Here is a 27,879-nt window from a genome sequence, read left to right on the forward strand (position 1 = left end):
CTCATCTTCTACTGTCCCCTTCTCCTCCTGCCCCCAATCCCTCCCAGCATCAGAGTCTTTTCCAATGAGTCAACTCTTCACATGAGGTGGCCAAAGTACTGGAGTTTCAGCTTTAGCATCATTCCTTCCAAAGAAATCCCAGGGCTGATCTCCTTCAGAATGGACTAGTTGTATCTCCTTGCAGTCCAAGGGACTCTCAAGAGTCTTCTCCAACACCACAGTTCAAAAGCATCAACTCTTCGGCACTCAGCCTTCTTCGCAGTCCAACTCTCACATCCATACATGACCACAGGAAAAACCATAGCCTTGACTAGACGGACCTTTGTTGGCAAAGTAATATCTCTGCTTTTCAATATGCTATCTAGGTTGGTCATAACTTTCCTTCCAAGGAGTAAGCGTCTTTTAATTTCATGGCTGCAGTCACCATCTGTAGTGATTTTGGAGCCCAAAAAAATACAGTCTGACACTGTTTCCACTGTTTCCCCATCTATTTCCCATGAAGTGATGGGACCAGATGCCATGATCTTCATTTTCTGAATGTTGAGCTTTAAGCTCACTTTTTCACTCTCCACTTTCACTTTCATCAAGAGGCTTTTTAGTTCCTCTTCACTTTCTGCCATAAGGGTGGTGTCATCTGCATATGTGAGGTTATTGATATTTCCCCCGGCAATCCTGATTCCAGCTTGTGCTTCTTCCAGTCCAGCGTTTCTCATGATGTACTCTGTATATAAGTTAAATATACAGGGTGACAATATATAGCCTTGATGTATTCCTTTTCCTATTTGGAACCAGTCTGTTGTTCCATGTCCAGTTCTAACTGTTGCTTCCTGACCTGCATACAAATTTCTCAAGAGGCAGATCAGGTGGTCTGGTATTCCCATCTCTTTCAGAATTTTCCACAGTTTATTGTGATCCACACAGTCAAAGGCTTTGGCATAGTCAATAAAGCAGAAATAGATGTTTTTCTGGAACTCTCTTGCTTTTTCCATGATCCAGCGGATGTTGGCAATTTGATCTCTGGTTCCTCTGCCTTTTCTAAAACCGGCTTGAACATCAGAAAGTTCACAGTTCAGCTGAAGCCTGGCTTGGAGAATTTTGAGCATTACTTTACTAGCGTGTGAGAGGAGTGCAATTGTGTGGTAGTTTGAGCATTCTTTGGCATTGCCTTTCTTTGGGATTGGAATGAAAACTGACCTTTTCCAGTCCTGTGGCCACTGCTAAGTTTTCCAAATTTGCTGGCATATTGAGTGTAGCACTTTCACAGCAGCATCTTTCAGGATTTGAAATAGCTTCACTGGAGTTCTATCACCTCCACTAGCTTTGTTCGTAGTGATGCTTTCTAAGGCCCACTTGACTTCACATTCCAGGATGTCTGGCTCTAGGTCAGTGATCACACCATTGTGATTATCTGGGTTGTGAAGATATTTTTTGTACAGTTCTTCTGTGTATTCTTGCCATCTCTTCTTAATATCCTCTGCTCCTGTTAGGTCCATACCATTTCTGTCCTTTATCGAGCCCATCTTTGCATGAAATGTTCCCTTGGCATCTCTGATTTTCTTGACGAGGTCTCTAGTCTTTCCTATTCTCTTGTTTTCCTCTATTTCTTTGCATTGACAGCTGAAGAAGGCTTTCTTATCTTTTCTTGCTATTCTTTGGAACTCTGAATTCAGATGTTTATATCCTTCCTTTTCTCCTTTGCTTTTTGCTTCTCTTCTTTTCACAGCTATTTGTAAGGCCTCCCCAGACAGCCATTTTGCCTTTTTGCATTTCTTTTCCACGGGGTTGGTCTCGATCCCTGTCTCCTGTACAATGTCACGAACCTCATTCCATAGTTCATCAGGCACTCTATCTATCAGATCTAGGCCCTTAAATCTATTTCTCACTTCCACTGTATAATCATAAGGGATTTGATTTAGGTCATACCTGAATGGTCTAGTGGTTTTCCCTACTTTCTTCAATTTAAGTCTGAATTTGGCAATAAGGAGTTCATGATCTGAGCCAGTCAGCTCCTGGTCTTGTTTTTGCTGACTGTGTAGGGCTTCTCCATTTTTGGCTGCAAAGAATATAATCAATCTGATTTTGGTGTTGACCATCTGGTGATGTCCATGTATAGAGTCTTCTCTTGTGTTGTTGGAAGAGGGTGTTTGTTATGACCAGTGCATTTTCTTGGCAAAACTCTATTAGTCTTTGCCCTGCTTCATTCCGTATTCCAAGGCCAAATTTGCCTGTTACTCCAGGTGTTTCTTGACTTCATACTTTTGCATTCCAGTCCCCTATAATGAAAAGGAAATCTTTTTGGGTGTTAGTTCTAAAAGATCTTGTAGGTCTTCATAGAACCATTCAACTTCTGCTTCTTCAGCGTTACTGGTTGGGGCATAGACTTGGATTACCGTGATATTGAATGGTTTGCCTTGGAAATGAACAGAGATCATTCTGTCGTTTTTGAGATTGCATCCAAGTACTGCATTTCGGACTCTTTTGTTGACCATGATGGCCACTCCATGAAGGCTCAATACTGTTAAAAATATCATTTCTCCTCAAGTTCATCTGTAGGTTTCATGTAGTTCTGATCAAAATCCCCATATGCTTTTTTAAAAATAAGAATTAGCAAACAATATTTCATGAAAGTAACAGTCACTCAGAGGTGTCTGACTCTGCGACCCTTTGGACTGCAGCCCGCGAGGCTCCTCTGTCCATGAGATTCTCCAGGCAAGAAAATTTCATAGCAAAATCCAAAGATCCCAGAACAGTCGATGTACTTTTTTTTCTTTCGTATATTTAAATTTATTTGGCTGTATCAGGCCTCAGTTGCAGCACACAGGATCTTTAGTTGCAGTATGTGGGATCTTTAGTTGCAGCATGTGGGATCTTTAGTTGCAGCATGTGGGATCTAGCTCCCCACAAGACATCACACCAACGCCCTCTGCACTGGGAGCAAGAGTTTTAGCCACTGGACCACCAGGTAAGTCCCAATATAGTCTTTACAAAGAGACATAAAGCAGTATCAACAAATAGATAAGTGGAACAGAGTAAAGTTAGAGTAGTGCACAGTCAGTTGATTTTTTTGACAAAGGTGCCAAGCCTTTTCAAAGGGAAAAGTTTTCGAGGAAATAGTTTGTGTGAATCAAGTACAAGTATGGAAAAAGTGAAAGCTTAACCTCTACCTCCTCCCACAACAAAATTAATTTGAGATGCCCATAACCTAAAGGTAAAAGCTGAAAACACAAAGACCCTAAAAGAAAACATAGAATATCTTTAGTAGGCAAAGATTCACCAAAAGGGCACAAAAGGCAGTAAACAACGAAAAAAGTGGCAAATTAGGTTTCACCAAAATAAATTGATGCTCAAAAGACACCTTAAAGAGAATGATCTAAGTCGCCGACTGGGAGAGGATATTTGGACTACATATATTTGACAACAGCGCACTATTTCATACCAGGCAAAAGCCCAAACCAAACAAGCGAACAACAAACTGACCAGCTGTGTATTTCCTGGGCTTGCATCCCCTGCAGCTCTCTCACACTCCAGGTGGGAATGCACCACGGGATGGCCACTTTGGAAAACAGGTGACAGTGTCCTGTGAAGTTAAGACACTAGACCGCAGGACCCAGAAACCTGGGCAAAGTGGTGACACCCGCATGCATTTCCCCAAACTCAGAGAATTATAAATTAACACCTATGCATGTTACCGTATCTAAATTTCATGGCTCTAAAAGCCAAACACAAAGTAGGATGAAGTGAACACCAAAGAGCAACTCGCAGGGGTCCCCTTGGGTCCCTCGGGATCCGCGAGCTGGCGAGGAAACGAAAACATAATGGCGCAGGTTGATCAGGGAGCCTGGGGGTGCCCTGCCCCTAGTTTCAGTTTCGATTTTCCCTCCGCAGCCCGGCTTCCCCTGCAGCTCCGCCTCCGCGCTGGGCGCTCGCCTCGGCAGATTTCTCGCGCTTCACGGCTGTATTTAGGAAGAGCGGAGCCGAGCTCAGCGGAGCCCAGCAGAGCGCAGGCGAAGCAGGGGGTCGCGGGGAGCGGAGCCGCAGGCATGACGGCAGAGCAGCGGCGGAATTTGCACGCCTTCCGCGACTATGTCAGGAAGATCCTGGACCCTACCTACATCCTGAGCTACATGACCCCCTGGTTTAGGGACGGTGAGTGGTTGCCGCCTGCCCCTTGGTGCAAGAAAACAGTTCAGGATTTCTTTCTTATTCCACTGCTCAACCCCCATCCCGGTCTTTCAATCAATACAGTTAACGCCAGGTTTGTGGCGAGATCTTCGCAATATTTTAGACTGGGGATTATCAAGAGTTTGAGAAGCCCTTGGAAGCCCACATGGGGAAACTGAGTCCTAGCGAAGTGAAATGACTTGCTTAGAGCTGCACATTTGTTTAGACTTAAAGCTGGGGAAACATGTCGCTGTCCGTTTCATTTATTTCTACTAATACTTGTGTCCGTCTACTGTATTGGTCTTTGCGCTGACATCAGAGATTCAGAATGAGATACAAGCCCTTCCTTAAAATACTTTAAAGTCCAAGGGGTTGGTGGAGACAGGTGAGGACCGAAGAACACAAATGATAAGTTTAGACTCACTCTGCCAGATCTGGATCTTATCAGCAAATGACTGGAAACTTTTATAAATTTGATTTTTATTTTATATTGGGTATAGTTGATTTACAATGTTGCACTGGTTTCATGTACAGCAAAGTGATTCAGTTATACCTATACCATTCTTTTTCAGATTCTTTTCTCATATAGGTTATCACAGAATATTGAGCAGAGTTCTAGGTGCTATACAGTAGGTGGTGCTCCGTAGATTACCTGTTTTGTATATAGTAGTGTGTGTATGTTAATCCAAGACTCTTAATTTATCTCTCTCCCCCACCTTTCCCCTTTGGTAACCATAAGTTTGTTTTCACAGTCTGTGAGTCTATTTCTGTTTTGTAAATAAGTTCATCTGTATCATTTTTAAGATTCCACATATAACTGATATGATATGATATTTGTCTTTCTCTGTCTGAGTTCACTTAGTATGATAATCTCTAGGTACATCCATGTTGCTGCAAATGGCATTATGCCATTCTTTTTTATGGCTGAGTAATATTCCATTGGATATATGTACCATATCTTTTTTATCCATTCCTCTGTCATTGGACACCTAGGTTGCTTCCATGTCTTGTCTACTGTAAGTAGTGCTGCAATAAATGCTGGGGTGCATGTATCTTTTCAAATTATGAGAGGATCAAGACTCACTGGAGGGAACGGCTTTAGGCTTCAGTTCAGGTGTTTCCCCACAGCGAATGAGTCCCATGATGATGGATAATGGCCATTTTACAGATTTGTATTGAGGTACTTTGTGCCAGAGGTGAGCAGAGCCTTGGGGAGAAGAGAAGGGCGGGGGTGCCTGGAAAGAGTTGAGATGAAAGAGGGAGTGTGCTCCAAACGCCTACATAACTTTCCTGATGTGAGGCAGTTTTTTGAAACTGTATTAAAGCAGACAGGTAACTTGCGTGCTAATTGCTGCGCACAACCAAAGCACAGGTTGTGGAGCCAGGAGTGAAAGAATGCCACCAACAGGAAGGACTCCCACTTTGTAGCTATGCTCAGAGAGAAGTAACAAAATAACATCCTAATGATGGTAGAGAAGTTGGGGCCCTTGAAGAATGTAAGCCATGCAAGCAAGACATCTGTCTCTTCCAGAAATCCTCCAAAGAGTGAAACACTAACAGGGATGTGAATCCCATTCTTTCATGTACTGTGTATTGATTTAATAACCAGCAACTTAGCAGTTAAGGTGTGCGTCAGGCATTAGGCTAGCACTGGCTAGCATTAACACACATTACTACATGTATTAGTTAATAGGAAGCATCCTTTTAGGAATGAAGGATCGATAGGAATGGTTCTGCCCTGAGATTAGAGTGCCTGTGCGAAGTCAGGTAACTGAACTTAATAAAGTGTGATGAGTGCGTTGATGGAAAACCACAGTGTGCTTATGGGAGTGCATGGGTGGGATTGTTTTTTAATACATATTAACTTTAATTTATAGTTATAATACAGCACAATAAAAATACCAAAAGTTTCTGTGGAGTATGTTATCTCCCTGAATAAACCTTAAAAAAAAAAAAAGACAATAAACTCCTCATAAAATAAAAAAAACCCAAAAGGTAAGTTTAAAAAGTGAGCTTGAGGTAGCTCAAGTGGTAAAGAATTGCTTGTCAGCGCAGGAGACATGGACTCAATCCCTGATCCGGGAAGATCCCACGTGCCGCGGAGCAACTAAGCCCGTGCGCCGCGACTACTGAGCCTGTGCTCTAGAGCCCGAGAGCCACAACTGCTGAGCCCCCTGCCGCGACTGCTGAGGCCTGCATGCCTAGAGTGTGCTCCACAGCAAACGAAGCCACTGCAGTAAGAAGCCTCCACACAACTAGAGAGTGGCCTCAGCTCTCTGCAACTAGAGAGCCACCCACGTGGCAATGAGGACCCAGTGTAGCCAGAAGTAAATAATTTTTTAAAAGCAAGCTTAAAAATACTGTGTATAATAGTATCTTATTTTTGAATGTTAACAATACCGTAGAGTTCTTATTTCAAGTCCAGCCCCATAGACAGCTGTTCTCATATAGTTGGTTGACATCTTTCCTGTTCATTTCTTTGTATTTTATCACATAAACTCTGCTTTTCCACCCCACTTTTTCTGTTTCTGTTACACTGATTAAATTATCTATCCCTCCCCTGCCTTGTTTTCTCAGCTCTTTTGGTTAAATCCTAACCCCAGGCTTCAGAATGTGACCTTAAGACCCAGCAATCTTGTGCCTAACAGTATATGTACTTAAGAGAAATGAATATATATGTCCACACAAAAACTTGTACATGAACGCTTATAACATTACTGTTCATAAAAGACAAAATGTAGAAACCTAAATGCCCATTAACTGATGAACAGATAGACAAAACTGGTATATCCACACAATGGAATATTATTCAGCAAGGAAAAGGATTAAATATGATACATGATTACAACATGGATGAACTTGAAAACATTATGCTAAGTGAAAGAACCCAGCCATAAGGACCACCTACTCTATGATCCCATTCATATGAAATATCCAGAATAGGCAAATCCATAGTTGCCATGGGGGAAATGGGGAATGACTGCTAATGGGTATAAGATTTCTTTCTACAGTAATACAAAGGCAGTAAAATTATATAGTGGTGATGGATTTACAGCTCTAAAAGCCATTGAATTTTATACTTTAAAAGGGTTTGTTTTATTGTTGCAGAGACCTTGGCAGAAAAGGGAGGCGTTCCTTCCTGTCTTCTTACATTCATTCAGCATACCTTTGTTAAGTGTACATTGAGTACTAGGTCTTCTAAACTCTGAGAATACAGAGGTTAACCTGCCAGACAATTGGAATTACTCCTCAGAATTTACATCCCACTGGCACTAGGACTTCCCTGGTGGCTCAGATGGTAGAGCGTCTGCTTACAATGCAGGAGACCTGGGTTCAATCCCCGGGTCGGGAAGATCCTCTGGAGAAGGCAATGGCAACCCACTCCAGTACTCTTGCCTGGAAAATCCCATGGATGGAGGAGCGTGGTAGGCTACAGTCCATGGAGTCACAAAGAGTTGGACACGACTGAGCAAGTGACTTCGCTTTGCTTCGACAGTGGGGAAAATTATCAAATGTCAGGTCATACGAAGGTAACTGTTTGGTTATCAGCCCAGACATGGAGTTACTGTGCAAAATCAGTAAGACCACCAGCTGGTTGGTGGATAGTTGTCTGTTACCTGGCCTCACTGTGTCTTCTTTAGCTCCTGCTTTTTCTTTTCTACCATATTTCCTATGGGCATGAAATAAATAGACTGTCAGATATTTCTCCAGCAAAGACACACTTTTTCAGGATCAGCAGAGAACTGCAGTCTGGAATCTGCAATCACGGCAGCCCCATGCAGGTCCCTGCAGGGCAAAGGAAGAACACTTTAATAGAGGAGAAAAGGAGTCTGGGAGGGGCTGTAGTAAACAGTCATTGGCTTTTCCCTGGCTCAGTCCTTGCCAGGAAGGAAGTCTGACTTCTTCCTCTTGGGCTCTGCTATGGGCACAGGGCATGAGAGCGCCCCCTTCTGGTCTCCTGACTCTATTGTGATTTCTGTTTACTAATTTTTTTTTACATGTCTTAGCAAAAGCCTCGGAGAAGGCAATGGCACCCGACTCCAGTACTCTTGCCTGGAAAATCCCATGGACGGAGTTGCCTGGTGGGCTGCAGTCCATGGGGTCGCTAAGAGTCGGACACGACTGAGCGACTTCACTTTCACTTTTCACTTTCATGCATTGGAGAAGGAAATGGCAACCCACTCCAGTGTTCTTGCCTGGAGAACCCCAGGGACGGGGGAGCCTGGTGAGCTGCCGTCTATGAGGTCGCACAGAGTTGGACACGAATGAAGCGACTTAGCAGCAGCAGCAGCAAAAGTCTGGAAATAGGACCATGAAAGGACCTCTGTTTATTCTAACTCTGGTTGCTGTTCAGTTCAGTCACTCAGTCGTGTGTGACTGTTTGCAACCCCATGGACTGCAGCATGTCAGGCCACCCTGTCCAACACCAACTCCCGGAGCTTACTCAAACTTATGTCCATCGAGCTCGTGAGGCCATCCAACCATCCCATTCTCTGTCGTCCCCTTCTCTTCCTGCCTTCAATCTTCCCCAGCATCAGGGTCTTTTCAAATGAGTCAATTTTTCGAATCAGGTGGCCAAAGTATTGGAGTTTCAGCTTCAGCATCAGTCCTTCCAGTGAATATTCAGTACTGATTTCCTTTAGGATGGACTGGTTTGATCTCCTTGCAGTCCAAGGGACTCTCAAGAGTCTTCTCCAACACCACAGTTCAAAGCATGAATTCTTTGGTGCTCAGCCTTCTTTATAGTCCAACTCTTACTTCATACATGACTACTGGAAAAAACCATAGCTTTGTCTAGATGGACCTTTGTTGGCAAAGTAATGTCTCTGCTTTTTAATATGCTGTCTAGGTTGGTCATAACTTTTCTTCCAAGAAGCAAGTGTCTTTTAATTTCACAGCTGCAATCACCATCTGCAGTGATTTTGGAGCCCCCCAAAATAAAGTCTGTCACTGTTTCCCCATCTATTTCCCATGAAGTGATGGGACCAGATGCCATGATCTTAGTTTTCTGAATGTTGAGCTTTAAGCCAACGTTTTCACTCTCCTCTTTCACTTTCTTCAAGAGGCTCTTTTGTTCTTCGCTTTCTGCCATAAGTGTGGTGACATCTGCATATCTGAGATAATTGATATTTCTCCCGGCAATCTTGATTCCAGCTTGTGCTTCATCCAGCCCAGCATTTCTCATGATGTACTCTGCATGTAAGTTAAATAAGCAGGGTGACAATATACAGCCTTCACATATTCCTTTCCCGATTTGGAACCAGTCTGTTGTTACATGTCCAGTTCTATCTGTTGCTTCCTGACCTGCATACAGATGTCTCAAGAGGCAGATCAGGTGGTCTGGTATTCCCATCTCTTTCAGAATTTTCCACAGTTTGTTGTGATCCACTCAGTCAAAGGCTTTGGCATAGTCAATAAAGCAGAAGTAGATGTTTTTCTGGAACTCCCTTGCTTTTTCAATGATCCAACAGATGTTGGCAATTTGATCTCTGGTTCCTCTGCCTTTTCTAAATCCAGTTTGAACATCTGGAAGTTCACGGTTCACATACTGTTGAAGCCTGGCTTGGAGAATTTTGAGCATTACTTTACTAGTGTGTATGAGTGCAATTTTGCGGTAGTTTGAGCATTCTTTGGCATTGCCTTTCTTAGGGATTGGAATGAAAACTGACCTTTTCCAGTCCTGTGGCCACTGCTGGGTTTTCCAAATTTCTGGTTGCTGTGTCCACTGTAATTGTCACTGATGACAGGAGTGGCCCTGTCCTCACACCCTTTTAGTCCTACGATTAATTCAGACTTTTGAACAAGAAACTTTCAAATGTTAGAAGAAGCCATGGTTTTTCTACCTAACCTGGTGCTACCATGAGTTCTCACTTGTTAAGGGGAGACTCTTGCAGACATCTTTAAGAGACTCCTTTTCTTAAGGACTGCCCTCCAGTGTGTGTCCAGACTTCCACAACAGACTAGGAGAAGTTTCCAGAGAGGCTGGGGGTAGGGTTGGGGGTAGTGAAGAATGGGTATGATTGACCAAGATGGAGAACTTGCTGCTTTCCTGCAGGTCCTTCCACTGCTGTGAATCCCCAGCCCCGTTTGAGAAGATCTGACAACCCTTCCAGTGATTAGTGGTTTTACTTCCAGTGATTAGCGGTTCTGCAGTTTGATGAGTCCCTCTTGCCTCTGTTTGTAGATGTGGTGCAGCACATTCAGGCCAAGAAAAACAACAAGGGGCCCATGGAGGCTGCCTCCCTTTTCCTCCAGGTCCTACTGGAGCTCCAGGAGGAAGGCTGGTTCCGCGGCTTTTTGGATGCCCTTCAACAAGCAGGTTAGTTCCTTCTTTTTACTCACAAATCAGAGTTATTACTTGACTGTTTAAAGATTCTGTAAAGGTGAAATTCTATTAATTTATAAGTATCCACGTTTAATTTATGTCTCAATCTGAGGCAATGTAAAGACTATTTTCAGGCAGATGCTATAACTGCCTACTTGAAATTTCCAAAGGAATCTACAGAGAGGTTATTACAACTAATGGAACAGTTTAGCATGTTTATTGGCTATAAGATCAGTATACAAAAATTAGTTGTATTTCCACCCACTGGGAAAAATGGCAAATGTAATCCAAAATAAAATACCATTTCTAATAGTAACAAAAGTTATATTTAGCAATGAATCTAGCCAAAGGTGTGTGGAGTCTGAATAGAGAAAATGACAAAAGGTTTTTGAGAAAATAAAAGAACTTCTAGGGAATTCCTTGGTTGTCGAATGGTTAGAACTCTGTTCTTTCACTGTCATGGCCTGGATTCAATCCCTGGTTAGGGAACTGAGATCCTGCAAGCTGTGCGGCAAAACCAGAAAAAAAAAAATCCTAGCTAAGTGGGGATATATACCTATGCACGTGGAGAGGAAGACCAAAGAAGTGTCAGTTCTCCCTACACTGAGCTATACATTCAATACAATTCTAAATAAAAATCCTGCATGCTACTTTATGAACTTGACAAGCAGATTCTAAACTGTATTCTAAACTGTACATTGTGATGCTGGTCCTGGTATTGAACAACTGACCGATGAAATAGAATGGAGAGCCTTCAATCAGACTCGTATATTTATGGAACTCTGATGTACTGGAGATCACTGGGAAAAGAGGATTATTCAGAAAGGAGGGACTTTTTGATACATTGCAGTGGGCCATTTAAAATGGGATAATGTACAAGTCCATCGCGTGTTATTACCATAAATTATGACATAATTCTCACATATTTGGCTCCCCACAAAACTTAAGCTGCTTGAAGGCAAGGACTATCTTTTTATATTTGTGGCCCAGTGCCCAGCACAGGGCATGACACATGGGGGTACCTAATACATATTTGTTAAGTGAATGAATGAATGAATCAATCAAAACTAACCTAATGAGTTGTACAGTATGCAAGGATCTAAGAAGGACATCCTCAATATGGCCACAAGGGTAAGTAAAGACGATTCAGGAAGAAATCCATCTGACTTTGGACACACCTGGGGCAATGAGTAAAAACCAGGCAAACCCTAACTTTCATATCCATGTGGATACAAATAAACTTGTCTTCCTTACGTCATTCCATGTACATACATACACTTGCACACACACAATAAGTCAAAAGAATTCAAGACTTAATTCATAATAGCAAAAGATCAACTATTTTAGACCAGTATATAGAAGAGCATTTTTCTGACCTTAGAGTATGATAGGATTTATGAGATAAGACATTAAAACATTAACCTAAATTGATAAATTTGAGGATATTAAAATTAAGAGTATATGTTTATCAAAAAACAGTATACAGAAAGTGAAAAAATAAGAGACAAACTAGGGGAGGATATTTTCAAACTGCATTATCACCAAGGAATTAGTATCCATGATATATTTAAAAGGCTTAAAATCAATTAAAAAAAAAAAGAAAATATTTACAAGGCAAAAGATGTGAACTGAGTTTTCAAAGAATAAGAAGCATGAAAGGTTAATACACATGAGAAAAGACTCTCAGCCCAATTAGCAATTAGGAAGTTGTACATTAGGAACATAATAGCAAAATCTAGTAAGTCCAACAGTGGGAAGGCTCAAAGAGGATTTTTAATAATGGGAAATCTGAAGGATGACAATAGGGAGTGTAAATGCTACAACTGTTGAAAAACAATCAGCATCAGCTCGTATAGTTACAACTCTCCTTCTGTCCAGCAGTTTCAGTATTAAGTATATGCCCAGAGAAATTCTTAACACATATATTCCAGAATGCACATACAAAGAATGTTCATACTATAATCAGTTGGTAATGCCAAAAACAAGCAAGCAAAGAAACAAAACTAGAAGCAACACCAGTATCCTTCAGAAAGAGAATAGATAAATCCATTTTGTGACGTTCACACAAGAGTCGATTATCCTGCAGTGGAGATGTACGAACAGAGCTACAGATGACAGCACAGGCGAAACTTAGAAATGCAATATTAAACTTTCTAAAAAGTCAGATAAAATTGCATTTAGTGAAGAATAAAATTAAAACATTTCAAACAAGCTTAAACTAAACATGTATTCTTTAGAGAATTGAGCATATGCCACACAACTATTCCAAGAAATCAAGAGTGATAAATCAAATACAGGATAGTGCTATCTTTGCAGGAAGATAGAAGAGCGAGAGAGAGGAGACACACACCCACAAAGGTACTGGAATATTCCAGGTATTAAGTCATATGTGCTAATATGGTCTTTATAGCCCAGTGAAAAGAGTGTGGGCCTGACAGTCAGACAAGCCTGGTGGTTCTCTGAAGAGAAACTTAGAGCCAAGCATTCCTGGATAATTCTAGTTGGAAATAATTTTTTCACTCAAATTTCCCATTGTACTTACTATTCTTTCCTTGGAATAATGTAGGCAGTAAGGCCCTGAGGGGCAGGAATTAACATTTATATTTCTTTTTGCCCTTTTTACTACTTTGCACTGAGAAGATACTTAGCATGATGGTTTGACTCAATTGAAAGGCAGATCAGAGATTGTAGGTGAAGTCCATGGGGTACCTTGGAAGGAAGAGGTCTTACTAAGACCAAATATAAGACCTCAAATTTATTCTCAGTGAAAGTGTTAGTCACTCAGTTGTGTCCAACTCTTTGTGACCCATGGACTGTAGCCCGTCAGGCTCCTCTGTGCATGGGATTTTCCAGGCAAGAATACTGGAGTGGGTAGCCATTCCCTTCTCCAGGGGATCTTTCTGACCCAGGGATTGAACCCAAGTCTCTTACATCGCCTTCATTGGCAGACAGGTTCTTGCCACTAGCCCCACCTTAAATGTGGGGTGCCTAAAATGAATATTGAGTTTTCTTTTTGAAAGATCATAAATAATGGAAGTGACTTACAGTTGTTTTCAGTTCTCTCACAATACATACAAACATGACTTCTAAATTTTAATCTCAACATATTTTTTTAGTTGGTGTCCTAAGAGCCCCATGTTCCCCCTACTTTTCAGGTTATTCTGGACTTTATGAAGCCATTGAAAGTTGGGATTTCCAAAAACTTGAAAAATTGGAGGAGTATAGATTACTTTTAAAGCGTTTACAACCAGAATTTAAAACCACAATCAATCCAGAAGATATCCTTCCTGAAATATCTGGATGTTTACTTAATCAAGAATGTGAAGAAATTATTCAGGTATTTTACTTAATATTAAATATTGAATTTGGGGGAAAAATTTGACCATGAGGAATGTCTTCTGTTTTCTATGTTATTTTAGAACTGAACAAGATCATTTAAAGTCCTCAAATCTAAGGCATAATTACCTAGAAGGATACTTTTATTTGTGATCTGAGTAATCAATTTGTGTCACAGATTTTTTTCAGGTTTGCCCTATTTTCAGTTAAAATTACTTTACTACTTTTGTGAATAATGTTTTATACAAATTTAAATAAAATCAAACAGTTTAGCAAATAAAAAGAAAAAAGGTTATGGACTCCAGTGGTTAAGTATTCAGTCTCTGGACACAGATCAATTTTGTTAATCCAAGCTCAGCCACTTACTAGTGGTGTGATCTTGGGCACATTTAGTTTCTCTAAGTCTCTGTTTCCTGTATGAAATGGGAATACTAATGGTACCGTATTAGTCAGGTATTTTTATAGGCTTTGAATGAGATAATATATGTAAAGTGCTTATAAATCTCTGGCACATAATAGTAATTGCTCAATGAATTTTAATTATCATGATTAATAATAAGAACCATGTAAGTCTCACTATCCAGAAAAAACTATTTGTTAATATTTTATTATATTCTTCCAAATATGCCTATGCCAGTATACCCATATTTTGAATAGGTGTGAAGTAGTTTGTTTTCCTGATATAGCTGATATTAATATAATAACATCTCAGAGGAGGTAAGAACACAGGGCTTGACATGGTGATATCATGTGTAAGAGGACAAGGATAAAGGGAAGTGTATCTTAAAAGATCAAGTTGCACTGGGGCAAGAACGGTCATGAAAGAGACCTAGTGAACCAGAGTATACAGTGATCTTAAATTTGATAGTATTTGAATTGACGTTTCTTCAGTAAAAACTCATAAAATGAAAACTTTTGAAACACTTGATCAGTCCACTACAATTGTCTTCCTTAGATAAGTTCCAACAAGGGGCTGATGGCAGGTGCAGAGAAAATGGTTGAATGCCTTCTCAGATCAGACAAGGAGAACTGGCCCAAAACTTTGAAACTTGCATTGGAGAAAGAAGAGAGCAAGTTCAGCGAACTGTGGATGGTAGAGAAAGGTAGGATACTTGGAAGGGTGCGAGGGTCTGAAAATAGGCCCTTCTTCATAGTTCTGCTTGGAGCTTCTTGCATTCCTACCTGCTTTTCACTCACTGTCAGAAGCATTTTCCCTTCAAATACTCTTGGCTATATCTCTAGTGAGAGGCCCGCATGAAGTTGAGTTCTGGGAGGTAGGTGGTTTTTTTGTCTACAGAATTAGTTGGGTTGTATATATCCCCTGAAAATGGATCAGGACAAACCCTTTCATCCAGAATTAGCCTATCTGCCCAGAGTATTTGGGGGAAAGGCAGAGTCTGAGCTCACTCTCTGGGTTTAGATGATGAGAGAAATAGGTTGAAAATTCTAGAGTTAAAGGTTCAAACTCCACAACTCACTGCCTTTTCAGAATAGAATCATCTTAGACACTATATGGTGGTTCTCTTGTTTAGAATCCATCTGGAACCAAACTAGAACAAGATTGAAAGGAAGAATCTGTTTCGATTAAGTGGCTGAGCTATCCCTTGTCTTCCTGAAGCTAATAACATCTTCTCAGAGCATTATTTTAAGAGCTGAGTTTGATAAACCATCTGAGTGTCTGGTCTTAGCCTTTCAGAGTCTTCTTTAAGATCATAAATTGTTTCAGAAATTATCTGTCAAAATACACATCTGTTGTCTTGGGTCGGGTCAGGAATGGAAGACAAAAGTGTTTCTGCTAATAGGGCTTGTCTTTGGTGTGGTTGTGGATCACCTAGGGGTCTTGTTAAAATGAAGCTTCTGATTCAGTTGGGGCTCAAGACTTTGCATTTCCAACAAGCTCCTAAAGAAGTTGCTGGTCCGTGTTCCACACTTTGAATAATAAAGTCCTAAATGACACTGGAGTTCAAACTTCAAATCAAGATTTCAAATTAAAAAAGATTTCATTTAATTGTTTTAAAAGGTAGAGGGAATGGTTATAAGAAGTCGTAATGGAAGTTTAAAATTTTATGACCTCTTTGTAGGGCTTTCACCATCAAGATCATAATCAGATAAAGATTATGAGATGTGTTTTGTTTTCATAAAGGTGCAGAAAATGTTCAAATGAAAGATCTTGAGGATGATGAAATGAAAACTTTGGATGTACACATTGTCTACAAAGAAGAACCAGAAAGCCAGAATCTTAGCCAGAATTCCTGTTCTTCAGGTACTCAGCATTGTTCATTCTTCTCCGTAATGATGCTCTTGAGGTATTTTGAGTAGGGTCGTGTCTTGCAGTGCCAAAAGTCATAGCCTAATGGAAAGGTTTTTAAGGAAAAATCAGAACAAAAAGAGAATATATGTTAAAACAGATATTTTCCCCACAACTAGAAATACCATTCTCTCCCTTCCATGGCACTTGCCAGCTTCTCCCTTTTCTTTTTCCTTCTTTTTTTATCACTAAGGATGTGCATGTCTACATTGAAAATGCAAATAGAGTCCTCCCAGAAGCTCAATACCTGTGACATCTGAAATCAGCCCTGCTTTCTAAAGAAATGCTTCTGCTCTTTGTGAGTCACTTGTTCAGTTTCCTCTCAAGATCCCAGGGCTGCAGTGTATGTTGATAAGTGTGTGCACTGTACAAATGTGTGGGCCTGAGAGCTTGAGCTGGGGCTGGGATCCAGCCTGTGTTGTTTGCCAGCGCAGTGCGGTGAGGGGCTATATCCTCCGAAAGGGAGTCCTTTCTCTAATTCACACAAAGGCACTGTGAGTTAACTGTGTCCCTGTAAGGCCCACTTTATGTTTCTAGAAGCATATTTTCACAAGGAGACCAGAAAGCAGCATAACAAATTAAGCAAAGAGTTATTTATAAAAGGGCATCAGAGAAAAAAATAGGATCAATAAAGAAGTGTTGGAAGAAGGATGTGATTTGGGGATAAGAACATAAGGTGAGAATTGATGGACTGTTTCTGCAATAAAATGATACACATTTTTGTCACTCCAGAATAAAATCAGTGACTGTCAATTGTTTTAAGTTTTCTGACAGGTAAAGGTCCTTAGCGAACTCACTTAACCATTTAGAAATTTCCATTTACTTTAAAATAGGTAGGTTCGACTCAACAGATGATTTCCAAGGTCTTTCTAGCTCTTAACATTCTGTACACTTATCTGTTAGTGAGATACCTCTGACTATTTTTTTAAAACTTCTGATTCTGTTAAGAGAGAATACCATGTGAGAGCCTGCAGAATTTTAAAGCACGGTTGCTTGTCAGTAAGAGATTGCTTTGGAGTTTGGTATTCAGTTTGGTGTTTTTCAAAGACCTTAGAGGGATTTGTTGTTGTTTTGTCTCATGCAGCATTTCCTTTAATCGGTGGCTATCTGTTTTGCCCTGGATTAGGCCATTCTTGCTTTAATTTCTCCTGATTAGTCTTCCATGATTATTTCAGAAAGAAATCTTTGTGGTTTTTTTTTTTTTTTTTTCTTTTTTTCTTCCTGCCATTGGTACTTTGTTATTGACGGAGAATTCTGTATTTCAAATCAGTTTAGAAGCTGGAATGGTTAATTAGAGACAAGAATTCTAAACTTTCTTAAATGAGGTCTTTCTTGCTAGAGTCAAATTTCTTGTCCTTTGGAGGATAGTGTTGACTTGATTCCTCAGAGTGGTCACTATTTGCTAACTTAGTTTCTGTTGTATTACAGAAGTGCCTCCTACTTATAGCCCATTGAAACCAAGAAATTACCAACTAGAGCTGGCTTTACCTGCTCAGAAGGGAAAGAATACAATAATATGTGCTCCTACTGGTAAGCGGATGCAATTACTGAAATAGTTTATTTCTCTGTTTGCTTCCTTTTTTCCACTTTATTGAACACTGGGACCAAGTAGCAAGTTTCAATTGTTTCATTGTTCCATTGATCTTTTGAAAAAAACATTATTCATATGGTTTCGTGGTGTTTTCAGGGACATGAGGAAGGAGAGAGAATGCTTTTTTTTTAGCTTCCTGCAGTCCTTGGCTGTGTGCGAGTGCCTAGGAAGTAGCTTGGGTTTTGAGTCAGAGTGTGAGTTCTACAGTTGTTAACCTACCCTCATCATCCGTTTGCTTTTAGCTCTGTGGTTTTAGAGGAGCCCCCAATAATGACCTTTCTACAGAAGCATTTTACTATACTATTAGTTACGTGTTGTCTTTCTCTTTATATGTTAAAAGGTTGTGGAAAAACCTTTGTTTCCCTTCTTATATGCGAACATCATCTTAAGAAATTTCCACAAGGACGAAAGGGGAAAGTTGTCGTTTTTGCTGTTCAAGTCCCACTGTATGAACAGCAGAAATCTGTGTTCTCAGAATATTTTGAAAGATTTGGGTAGGTATAAGTTGGTCCAGCTTTTTTTTCTCTAGGTCATGTAACCGATGTGTTTTGTGCTTTGTTTTGCTTTTAGAAAACCATGATTCAAAAAACTTATGGTAGATTAAGCTTTTTTATTTTTTAGATATAACTCCTTCATGAATACACCTGAAATCCTAAACTCCTTTGGTTAGCTCTTGTAGAGTGAGTAAATGACTTAAGGTGAATTTTATATTTAAATGGAACATTTAACTTTTTAAATGATTTTATAATTTATTTAATATTACTCTTTTCTATGTTCTTTCACGGTGGCTTGAAAGAATTATGGTTGGCCCTCTGTATCCTCAGGTGCCACATAGAATATATTCTATCAATACTAGAAATTCTTCCTAGATTATGTTTATTGATCACTTACTACATGTCAGAGACAGGAAAGAATCTACCAACAGTGCAGGAGATCCCAGTTCAATCCCTTGGTCGAGAAGATCCCCTGGAGAAGGGAATGGCTACCCACTCCAGTATTCTTGCCTGGAGAATCCCATGGACAGAGGACCCTGGTGGGCTACAGTCCACGGGTACCAGAGTCTGACACGACTAACACTTTCAGTTTTTTCACTTTACTATGTGTCAGGCTTTGTTCCAAGCACTTACCTTTTCTCCAAATCCATTCCTTTTGGACTTAGGGAGAATTTAATTGACGTTCTGATCTTTGTGGTTCCTTATTCACATCATGGTTGCTAATGGGAAATCTCTGTCATCTTCCAGGTACAAAGTTTCAGGCATTTCTGGAGAGACAGCTGACAATATCTCTGTGGAACAGATTGTTGAGAACAATGACATCATCATTTTAACACCACAGATTCTTGTGAACAGCCTTAAAGATGGGACTATTCCATCACTCTCCATCTTTACTTTGATGATATTTGATGAATGTCACAACACCAATAAACACCATCCATATAATATGATCATGTTTCATTATCTGGATCAGAAACTGGGAGGATCTTCAGACTCATTGCCCCAGGTGTGTCCAAAGTCAGATGGATTTCTTCCTGAATCGTCTTTACTTACCCTTGTGGCCATATTGAGGATGTCCTTCTTAGATCCTTGCATACTGTACAACTCATTAGGTTAGTTTTGATTGGTTCATTCATTCATTCACTTAACAAATATGTATTAGGTACCCCCATGTGTCATGCCCTGTGCTGGGCACTGGGCCACAAATATAAAAAGATAGTCCTTGCCTTCAAGCAGCTTAAGTTTTGTGGGGAGCCAAATATGTGAGAATTATGTCATAATTTATGGTAATAACACGCGATGGAGTTGTACAGAAAAGAAATGAAAGTGATCTTAAATGTGCTATGAAAGTAAAGTGAGACCTAATAGAAGTTAGGATAGGTAAAAACTAACAAGAGTTTATAAGGAAAATAGCTGGATGGTTTTCAGTAAAGGCTACTGTGTGTCTAGAGGCACGGGGATATGAAAATGCACAAGGGCTCGAGAAGCTTAAAGTTTTGTTTTTTTGTTTTTTTTGGCTGTGCTGTATGGCTTACGGGGACCTTAGTTCCCCAACCAGGGATTGAACCCGGGCCACAGCAGTGGATGTGCTGAGTCCTAACCACTGGACTGCCAGGGAATCCCCAAGAATCATGAAGTTCTTAATATTGCCTGAGTGCAGAGTATGAAGCTGTAGATAGCCACCAGTGGGGCAGGATGGGAGGGAGGGAATGATTGGCAGAACAAGATGCCAGGAGAGACGAGCGGGTATGGGCTGCGTAGGTGCATTAGTGCAGGAGAGTGGACGAGGCATTGTTTTTGGTGTCGTCAGAGGGGAAGGGCTGAGAGGAGTCAAGACAGAGAATAGTTTATAGGTGGGGGCAGGAAGGGTATGGTATCCCTGGCATTTTCTCTTGAATGAAGGAGAGAGAGATGGTTCACTGAGAATAATCAAGATGAGAATGGAGGTGGGAGCTCAGGGTGCATGGAGAAGATTTGAAATGGGAGACACAACTGACAGGAGCACAGATGAGTGGCCTGGTATTACTGAGGCCAAATGAGGTTGGAAACCACGTCTCTGGTTTACCAGTCTCACCTCTGTGTTGCACTGTCTAGGCTTAACAATTAACCATTTAGGAAGCACAGGTTAGAAGAAATCCAGTATGGTGCCCAAAATTCAGACAGAATTTAGTAGAAATCACATTTCTTACAGTTTTTTCTTTTAGAATAAAATTGATAGTTAACTAGATTCCTTGTTTATTTGAATGATTCAGTCATTCAGTCATTCAATATTTGAGTGACTCTTAGAGGAAGAAATAAATATTTATTAGAAGACCATTAAACTAAATTCTTTACAAATGTCATCTTATTGAAGTCACCCAGCTACCATTTTTTTTTAAATTGAAGTTATCACATTTTTAAAATTGAAGCTACCATTTAAAAAAAATTGAAGCATATTTGATTTACAGTATTAATTTCTGTTGTATTAATTTTTGCTGTACAGCAAAGAAATTCAATTGCTTTCATATTCTTTTCCATTATGGTTTATCACAGGATATGGAATATAGTTCCTTGTGTACACAGTAGGACATTGCTGTTATCCATCCTATATATAATAGTTTGCATCTGCTAATCCCAAACTCCCAGTCCATCCCTCCCCCACCACTCTCTCCCTCGGCAATCGCAAGTCTGTTCTCTATGTCACACAACTTCCAGTTTAAATGGCTAAAGTTCCCCAACTTTACAGAGAGAGAAAGATTTTTATCCAAGACACCCAGCCAGTGTGACATGGCTGAGATTGAAATGGAAGCATGTCTGATTTTAGTCCTTGCCCTTTTCAGCGTATTGTTCTCTGTGTCATGGGGAAACAAAGATAAAGTTGAGAGCAGTCCTGCCTGGAAAGGGTTTCTTCTCTGGGCTTCTGTGCTGATTCGTGTTCAGCTGCAGAGCAGTGATTCCCGCATTTACTCAGTGCTTCACCTAATGGGGACCTTTCCATTTTTGATGTCATAGAGAATGTCAGAAAAAAAAAAAAATTCTTGTTCTTTATCTGAGATTAGTTTAAAAAATAAAAACCCTACATTATCAGGAAAGAGTTACATGAGGGACTGTGGAAACATCTTGCTATTTCCCAGACATCTGACGATTTGGAATGCTCCTCGCAGGTCATTGGGCTGACTGCCTCAGTTGGCGTTGGAGATGCCAAAAACACAGCCGAAGCCACAGAATATATCTGCAAACTGTGTGCTTCTCTCGACACAGCAGTGGTAACAACAGTCAGAGACAACTTGGAGGAACTGGAGGAGGTTGTTTACAAGCCCCAGAAGTGTAAGTGGGATTCAGTCACAAGCCCTTTGGGACTTTGTTACCCTCTGCTATTCTTAGTTCAGGGTCATGTAGATGAACACTGAATTCTTACCCTTTCTCTGTTTAGAGCAAAATATTTATCTGCAAACTTGGAAAATAATCATATTTCCCGCTTCTCTCCCCAGTGAAGGTCAGGAGTGGCCTGTAAAAAGCAATCATTCTTACTCTTCATTTCCATAAACCTTAACAAAGGTACTGGCAGTGAAAGGTGCTGAAAACATCTTGGCACGCACGTGGCTCGGTCCTTCCGCCTTCTGTGCCTGAGGACGATACTGAGTTCCTATCCATTATTTGAATTTGTATCTGGAATTTTGGTTGAAGTGAAAGTATCTGAACTCATCCTGTCCTTCCTCAAAAGATCAGAATATGATTTGATTACTAAGATTGACTAACAAAGATTGATATTTCTTGAATATCAATGCTATACTAACCCAGCAAGGGAGAGAGGGTACGGAAGACAAGTATGACTTCACCCCTTGCTCTCTAAATAGCACACGACCAAATGACTACAAGGCAGAACAAACGCACCAAAGACGGTCAGGGCGCTGGCTGTAAGGAATTTAGACAAGGCACTCAACCTACCACTTTTGATGTCGTATACAAATTTCTTTGGGCTTCCTCGATGGCTCAGCAGTTTAAAAAAAAAAAAAAAATCTGCCTGCCAATGCAGGAGACACAGAAGACGCAGGTTCGATCCCCAGGTCAGGAAGATCCCCTGGAGAAGGAAATGGCAACCCACTCCAGTATTCTTGCCTGAAAAATCCCATGAGCAGAGGAGCCTGGTGAGCTACAGTCCAAAAGAGTTGCAAAGAGTTGGGTAGGCACAAATTTCTTTCTCATCTGGTCTCTCCCACACGGTGAGCTTCATCTCAGCTTCACCTCCCACAAACCCAACCAAGTTGCATTTCTCTGGGCTCCTGGGATGGAGGAGTCACGTGTGTTCTCCCTCTAAGCTTTGTCCATCCCAGCCTCTGCACATGACTGTGTTCACTCCTCCTCGCCTCTCCCCTGTTTATCCCCTGACATTGCCGCCCCAGGAAGAATGAGAGAAGCCTCCCTGTGCTCCATGGCACTTTGCACCTACTGTGTCACAGCTCTCTGCCTGGTCATCTGGCTTGTGTATCTTTCTCTGCTAAGAAGATAGCCTTCTCTGGAGCGCAGAGCATGTTCTTTTCAGCTATCACCAGAACCCAGCATGTTCTGTGGATACTGCAAAAATGAATATTTGGAGCATTGTGAACACCCCTGGGGGTTAGGTGGGAAGGGAGAAGATCAAAGAACAGAGACAGGGCTTAAAATATGGTATTTACAGAAACAAGATGGATATCAGCCTAGTCAGAGCAGAAGCTCTGTGTTGAGTTAACAGGAAAGCCCGAGTAAGAAGTTGTATTAGGGAAAGGAAATGGCAACCCACTCTAGGATCCTTGCCTGGGATATCCCATGAACAGAGGAGCCTGGAGGGCTACAGTCCATGGGGTCATGAATGAGTTGGACATGACTTTGTGACGAAAAAGCAGCTGTGGGGCATTTTTGAGGGAAGAAAACAGTCCCAGGAAAGTTGAGGTGCTCGCCAAAGGCCCCAGAGCTTTTGATGCAGAGTCTAAAGTGTGGCTGAGGACTCCCAGCTCCCAGGCCTCTTGATTCTGACCTCTTTCACCAGATACGCATGTGGAAAACTAGAATCTAAAATGTGCCTGAGGACTTCTCTGGTGGCTCAGTGGTAAAGAGTCCACCTGCCAATGCAGGAGACACGGGTTCAATCCCTGTTCCGGGAAGATCCCACATGCCATGGAGCAGCTAAGCCCTTGCACCACAACTACTAAGCCTGAGTTCTAGAGCCTGGGAGCCGCAACTACTGAGCCCACTGCTGAAGTCCACATGCCCTCGGGCCTGTGCCCCTCAACAAGTCACCACAATCAGAAGCCCACGAACTCCAACTAGAGAGAAGCCCATGCAGCAATGAAGACCCAGCACAGCCAAAAATAAATAAATAAAATTATTTTTTAAAAAGTTGAATTAGACTTGGACCATGAAAAATGTTAGAATGAGTGCATTAAACACTAGAGAGTGGCTGAAGGTGTCTTGAATATTTGTTTCATCATTCAGATGACCTGCCTGTGAGCTTGGGGCCTCGGGTTTTACAGAGGAAGAGACAAAGGCAGAGAAAGGTTTGGAGATACCTGCTTTGAACTATGATGTGTTCTTCCTGAGAAATACTAACTTTCCTTTGATGGCTCTAGTTTTCAGGAAAGTGGAATCACGGACTACAGACAGATTTAAACGCATCATATCTCAGCTGATGGCAGAGACAGAGGCTCTAGCAAAGAGTATCTTTGAAGAACTTGGGACTGTAACTCTTGGTGAGAATAACCTCATTTTGTCTTCTCTCCATCTGGGAACAGCCATTTGTTGTTCACTGGGGTCTTTTTGCACTTTTCTTAGTCCAAATAATGTCAAGACCATACCCAGAGTTTGACTTCTTGTTTATGTTATTCAGGAAGCTTATAAGTCCTCCTTTATTTTCTCTTGCTTTTTTTTTTCCTTTTTAAATCCAAAGTAAATCCACCTAGACACACACACCTGAAAAATACCATATTTAATTCAATTCATTGCTTTCTTGACCTTCCAAATTTAGCTTTTCATTGTATGAATGAAACCACCATTGCCCTAAAGTCTTGGATTCAAACCTATGGGTGACCTTTGATTCTTTATTCTTTTGAGACTCTCTTGAAGTTGCCAAGTTCTCTTCTCCTTTTTTAAATCAAGTAATTAATTCATTGGGTATTGTGCCAGGTACTATGCTAGGTAAAGGAAGCACCAAGATTAAAGACAGTCTTGCCTTCAAGGAACTCACCATCAAACAATGAGAATCAAATGCGAATAGTTGCCCTGTGGCAAGGCTGGGTTACACACTGCTATTATGGGCGCACAGGGGAGCTTAGGCCAGGACTGGGCTGTAGGGAGGTAATGTGTGCGATAGATCTTGAAGTCAGCCAGGTTAAGAAGGAGAGGTGATCCAGTGTGGTCAAAGAGACAGCAGTTGCAGAGGGAAGAGAGAGCACAGTGAATTTTAGAATCTGCAGGATTTCATGCTAATTCTAACAGGTGACTAGTAGAAAGGAGAGTGGGGCTGGGGGAGAGGCCAGGGGCAGACAGTGAAGGTGTCCTGTAGGCCATGCTGAGTTTGAATTTTATCCTAGCAGTGGGACTTCCCCGGTGGTCCAGTGGCTTAGACTCCACACTCAAAATGCCAGGGGCCTGGCTTCCATCTGCAGTCAGGGAACTAGATTCCCACGTGCCACAGCTCAGAGCCAGCACTGCCAAATAAATAAATAAATATCCTAAAAGCAAATGGGAAGCAACGCACGATTTTGAACTGCTAAGTTCTGTGATGAGAAATGACGAGAGCCAAACTGAGGCAGTGGAGATGGGCTAGTGAAGGAAGCCAGCTCGTGCAAACAGAAGCGTTCGGATTTAAGAGCTCACTGGGTTTGGGTGGGAGTGAGCGAGTGAGCGAGTGAGCGAGTGCGGGGCTTCTCTCTTGGCACCTGTGTGTGCACCAGCAGGTGTTACTTGTTCTAGAGCAAGAAGCAGCTTGGGCAGGCACAAGTGAGTGTAGAGTTTCGGAGATGTTGAATTCTCGTCTCCAAGGTAACTTCTGTGTCTCAGCTTCTCTCACGCTTAACCTCTCTTCTTTCTTTCACAGCTTGATTTCTAACAACTTATTCTAACAGCTGCTTTGCCCGCCTCTACCCTCTTTCCCGTCGAACCCCCATTACCCAGCTCGTCTTCCTGGGATTACCTGTTTCATCTCGCCAGTGTCCTGCTGGCAATCCTCGTTCTCCCAGGCAGAGCTCTCACGCTGGCCGCTCACCCGGCCGTGCTTGCCCTGCTTGCACAATCTGGTTCTGCTTCTCTTGCCAGCTTTCCACTCCTTGCCTATTAGCCTCGAACGAATTCATTCTCTTGTTTGTTCATTCAGTGCTGGGCTAAGTGCTCGGTGGTGGGAACACAGCGTGGACCCTCAGACACAAGCCCTGCCCTCACGGCATTTTCGGTTTGGTTACCGGCAGTGCCAAAGGTGGGTGAGTGACAGTAGCGAGGCAACACGGGGCAGGGGAGTGGTGGGAGTGAGGGGAGTGAGGGGTGTTTCAGGCAGAGGAGACAGGCGCGTAGAGAGAGTCTGGGGGCTTTCACTAATCCTGAGAACTGTAGGAAGAAAAGTCTCTAGAGAGGAGAGTCGGAAGCAGGTAAAGGCCAGACCACAGAGGCCCCTGAGGGCCAGACTAGGAGTTTGGCTGGAGAAACCCACTAAACACTTGTATTTTATTTTTTAAAGCATTTATTATTGTTATTTTTAACATTTATTTATTTGGCTGTGCTGGGTCTTCGTTGGCAGTGTATGGGATCTAGTTCCCTGATCAGGGATCAAACCCAGGCCCCCTTCGTTGGGAGTGTAGAGCCTTAGCTACTGGGCCACCAAAGAAGTCCCTCAAGACTTAAAAAAAATACGTGTATTTATTTATTTGGCTGCACCGAGTCTTAGTTGTAACACGAAGGACCTTTGTTACATCATTTGGGACCCTGGTTCTCTGACCAGGGGTCAAACCTGCACCCTCTGCTTTGAAAGGTGAAGTCTTAACCTCTGGACTGCCAGGGAAGTCCCTCCCTAAAGGCTTTTAATCAGTGGATTAGCATTGTCTCTCTTCTGCAATTTTGGAAATTCCCTCCGGTTGTTGAATGGAGACTGGACTGGAGGGCAGGTGGAAGGAGGTAAGGAGACCAGGTAGGAGAAGATCATGGTATTATCCAGAAGCGTTAGGACGTGGTCAGGGTTGTGGAGGTGGAGAAGGGTGGGGAGACATGGTTTTCTGCCTTCTTATTCTTCTCGTCTCTTATACCCTCCTGCCATCTCTTCACCTGTTCACATGCTGCCAGCTGCTCACTGCCAGATGGCCTGGCTCATTTTTGCACCCACCTAAGTTCAGTAAATACCTGTTGATTGCTTTAGTTTATTGATAGCCTCCTTGTTTGTAGATGGGGCTACTGCTACTTGTCTGGGTAACCGCCTTTGTTCCTCTGATTAATGATGAATGGGTGAGGGGACTTCCCTGGTGGTCCAGTGGTTAAGAATCTCCTTTCCAACGCAGGGGATGAAGATTCAAACCCTGGTCAGGGAGCTAAAATCCCATATGCCATGGGGCAGCTAACCCCGTGCACCCCAGCTAGAGAAGCCCACACGCAACTGCTAGAAAAGCTCCTGTGTGCTGCAGCGAAGACCCAGCGCAGCCAAAAGGCAAAAGGGTTGGGGGGCAGTTAGGTTTTATTCCATGGCCGTTGTTTGGCCTCTGGGCTGTTTGGTTGTCAGCTCAGAGAACCAGTAGAGCTTGGGTATGGGACACATCTGGGTTTGAATTCCTTGCTCCCTCTATATACTAGCTGTGTGACTTGGTGTGATGATTTGACTTCTCCGAGCTTCCGTTTCCTCATCTATAAAGTGTATCTACGTCATGGCGTTGTGAAATGAAATTCTAAATACAAGACATGTTGATTCTTGGTACGTAGTCGGTATTCAGTAAGCAATTGTGTTTGTACGTAGACACACTGCTGAAAACTGTCTCAAGAGAAATACTCTGTGTACCAAGAGTAAGGAATCAAAATTAGAAGGCGAGACATGCTTAGGGCCTTAAATGACTAGCCAGATGACACAATGGAAAACTGTTTTTTTTTTTTTTTCCAGAAAACTTATCTCGAATTCAAAATAGGAATTTTGGGACACAGAAATATGAACAGTGGATTATTGCAGTTCAGAAAGCATGCATGGTGTTTCAGATGCCAGACAAAGAGGAAGAAAGCAGGATTTGTAAAGCCCTGTTTTTGTACACGTCACATTTGCGGGTATGTGGCTTCTTTGGAAAAGGATATTTCCATTGTAACACCTACTGGGAGCTGTGCTGTGGCAGCTGAGAGAGCATCATTTAGGAACTTTCCTGGTGGTTCTTATGAAGCAAATGCCAAAAGCTATCCTATTCAGCATCTGTCTTTGCTCTCTGAAACCTAGCCCTAGAGGCCATGGGTCTGTGCTGTACCTCAGTATCTCCATATTTGACCTTGGGGGTGGGGAATATTACTGTAGATACATGACCAGGGACAGCCATCTTTAAAGTCTTTAAATCAGTAGGTGGGTCGTGTTGCCATAGCCTGAAGCATGTTTTCCTACCTTTGGTCAAACCACATGCTGAGAAGTCCAGAGTCTGTAGTCGTTTGCTGGTTAACCAAGAACTTAAGCAACAGTCACCACCATCACCTCTGCTTATCG

General features: G+C 41.9%; 1 protein-coding gene and 1 non-coding gene across 2 annotated transcripts in view; both read left to right on the forward strand.

The window, feature by feature from the left end:
• The window catches only part of RIGI (RNA sensor RIG-I), an 81,072-nt gene that overhangs the window by 31,883 nt on the left and 21,310 nt on the right, over positions 1-27,879 (forward strand). The window contains exons 2-12 of the mRNA XM_019965850.2: positions 3,886-4,146; positions 10,346-10,480; positions 13,642-13,823; positions 14,778-14,925; positions 15,966-16,085; positions 17,559-17,660; positions 18,062-18,215; positions 18,963-19,221; positions 21,359-21,521; positions 23,801-23,920; positions 27,301-27,458. Coding sequence (XP_019821409.2) covers positions 4,041-4,146; positions 10,346-10,480; positions 13,642-13,823; positions 14,778-14,925; positions 15,966-16,085; positions 17,559-17,660; positions 18,062-18,215; positions 18,963-19,221; positions 21,359-21,521; positions 23,801-23,920; positions 27,301-27,458 — 1,647 coding nt within the window. The 5' untranslated portion in view covers positions 3,886-4,040. The remainder of the gene's footprint in view (positions 1-3,885; positions 4,147-10,345; positions 10,481-13,641; positions 13,824-14,777; positions 14,926-15,965; positions 16,086-17,558; positions 17,661-18,061; positions 18,216-18,962; positions 19,222-21,358; positions 21,522-23,800; positions 23,921-27,300; positions 27,459-27,879) is intronic.
• TRNAC-ACA (transfer RNA cysteine (anticodon ACA)) lies at positions 7,442-7,513 on the forward strand. Its single transcript has one exon. It is a non-coding gene; the product is annotated as a tRNA-Cys (tRNA).

This window comes from Bos indicus, chromosome 8 (assembly GCF_029378745.1).
Source record: "Bos indicus isolate NIAB-ARS_2022 breed Sahiwal x Tharparkar chromosome 8, NIAB-ARS_B.indTharparkar_mat_pri_1.0, whole genome shotgun sequence".
Classification (NCBI taxonomy): Eukaryota; Metazoa; Chordata; class Mammalia; order Artiodactyla; family Bovidae; genus Bos; species Bos indicus.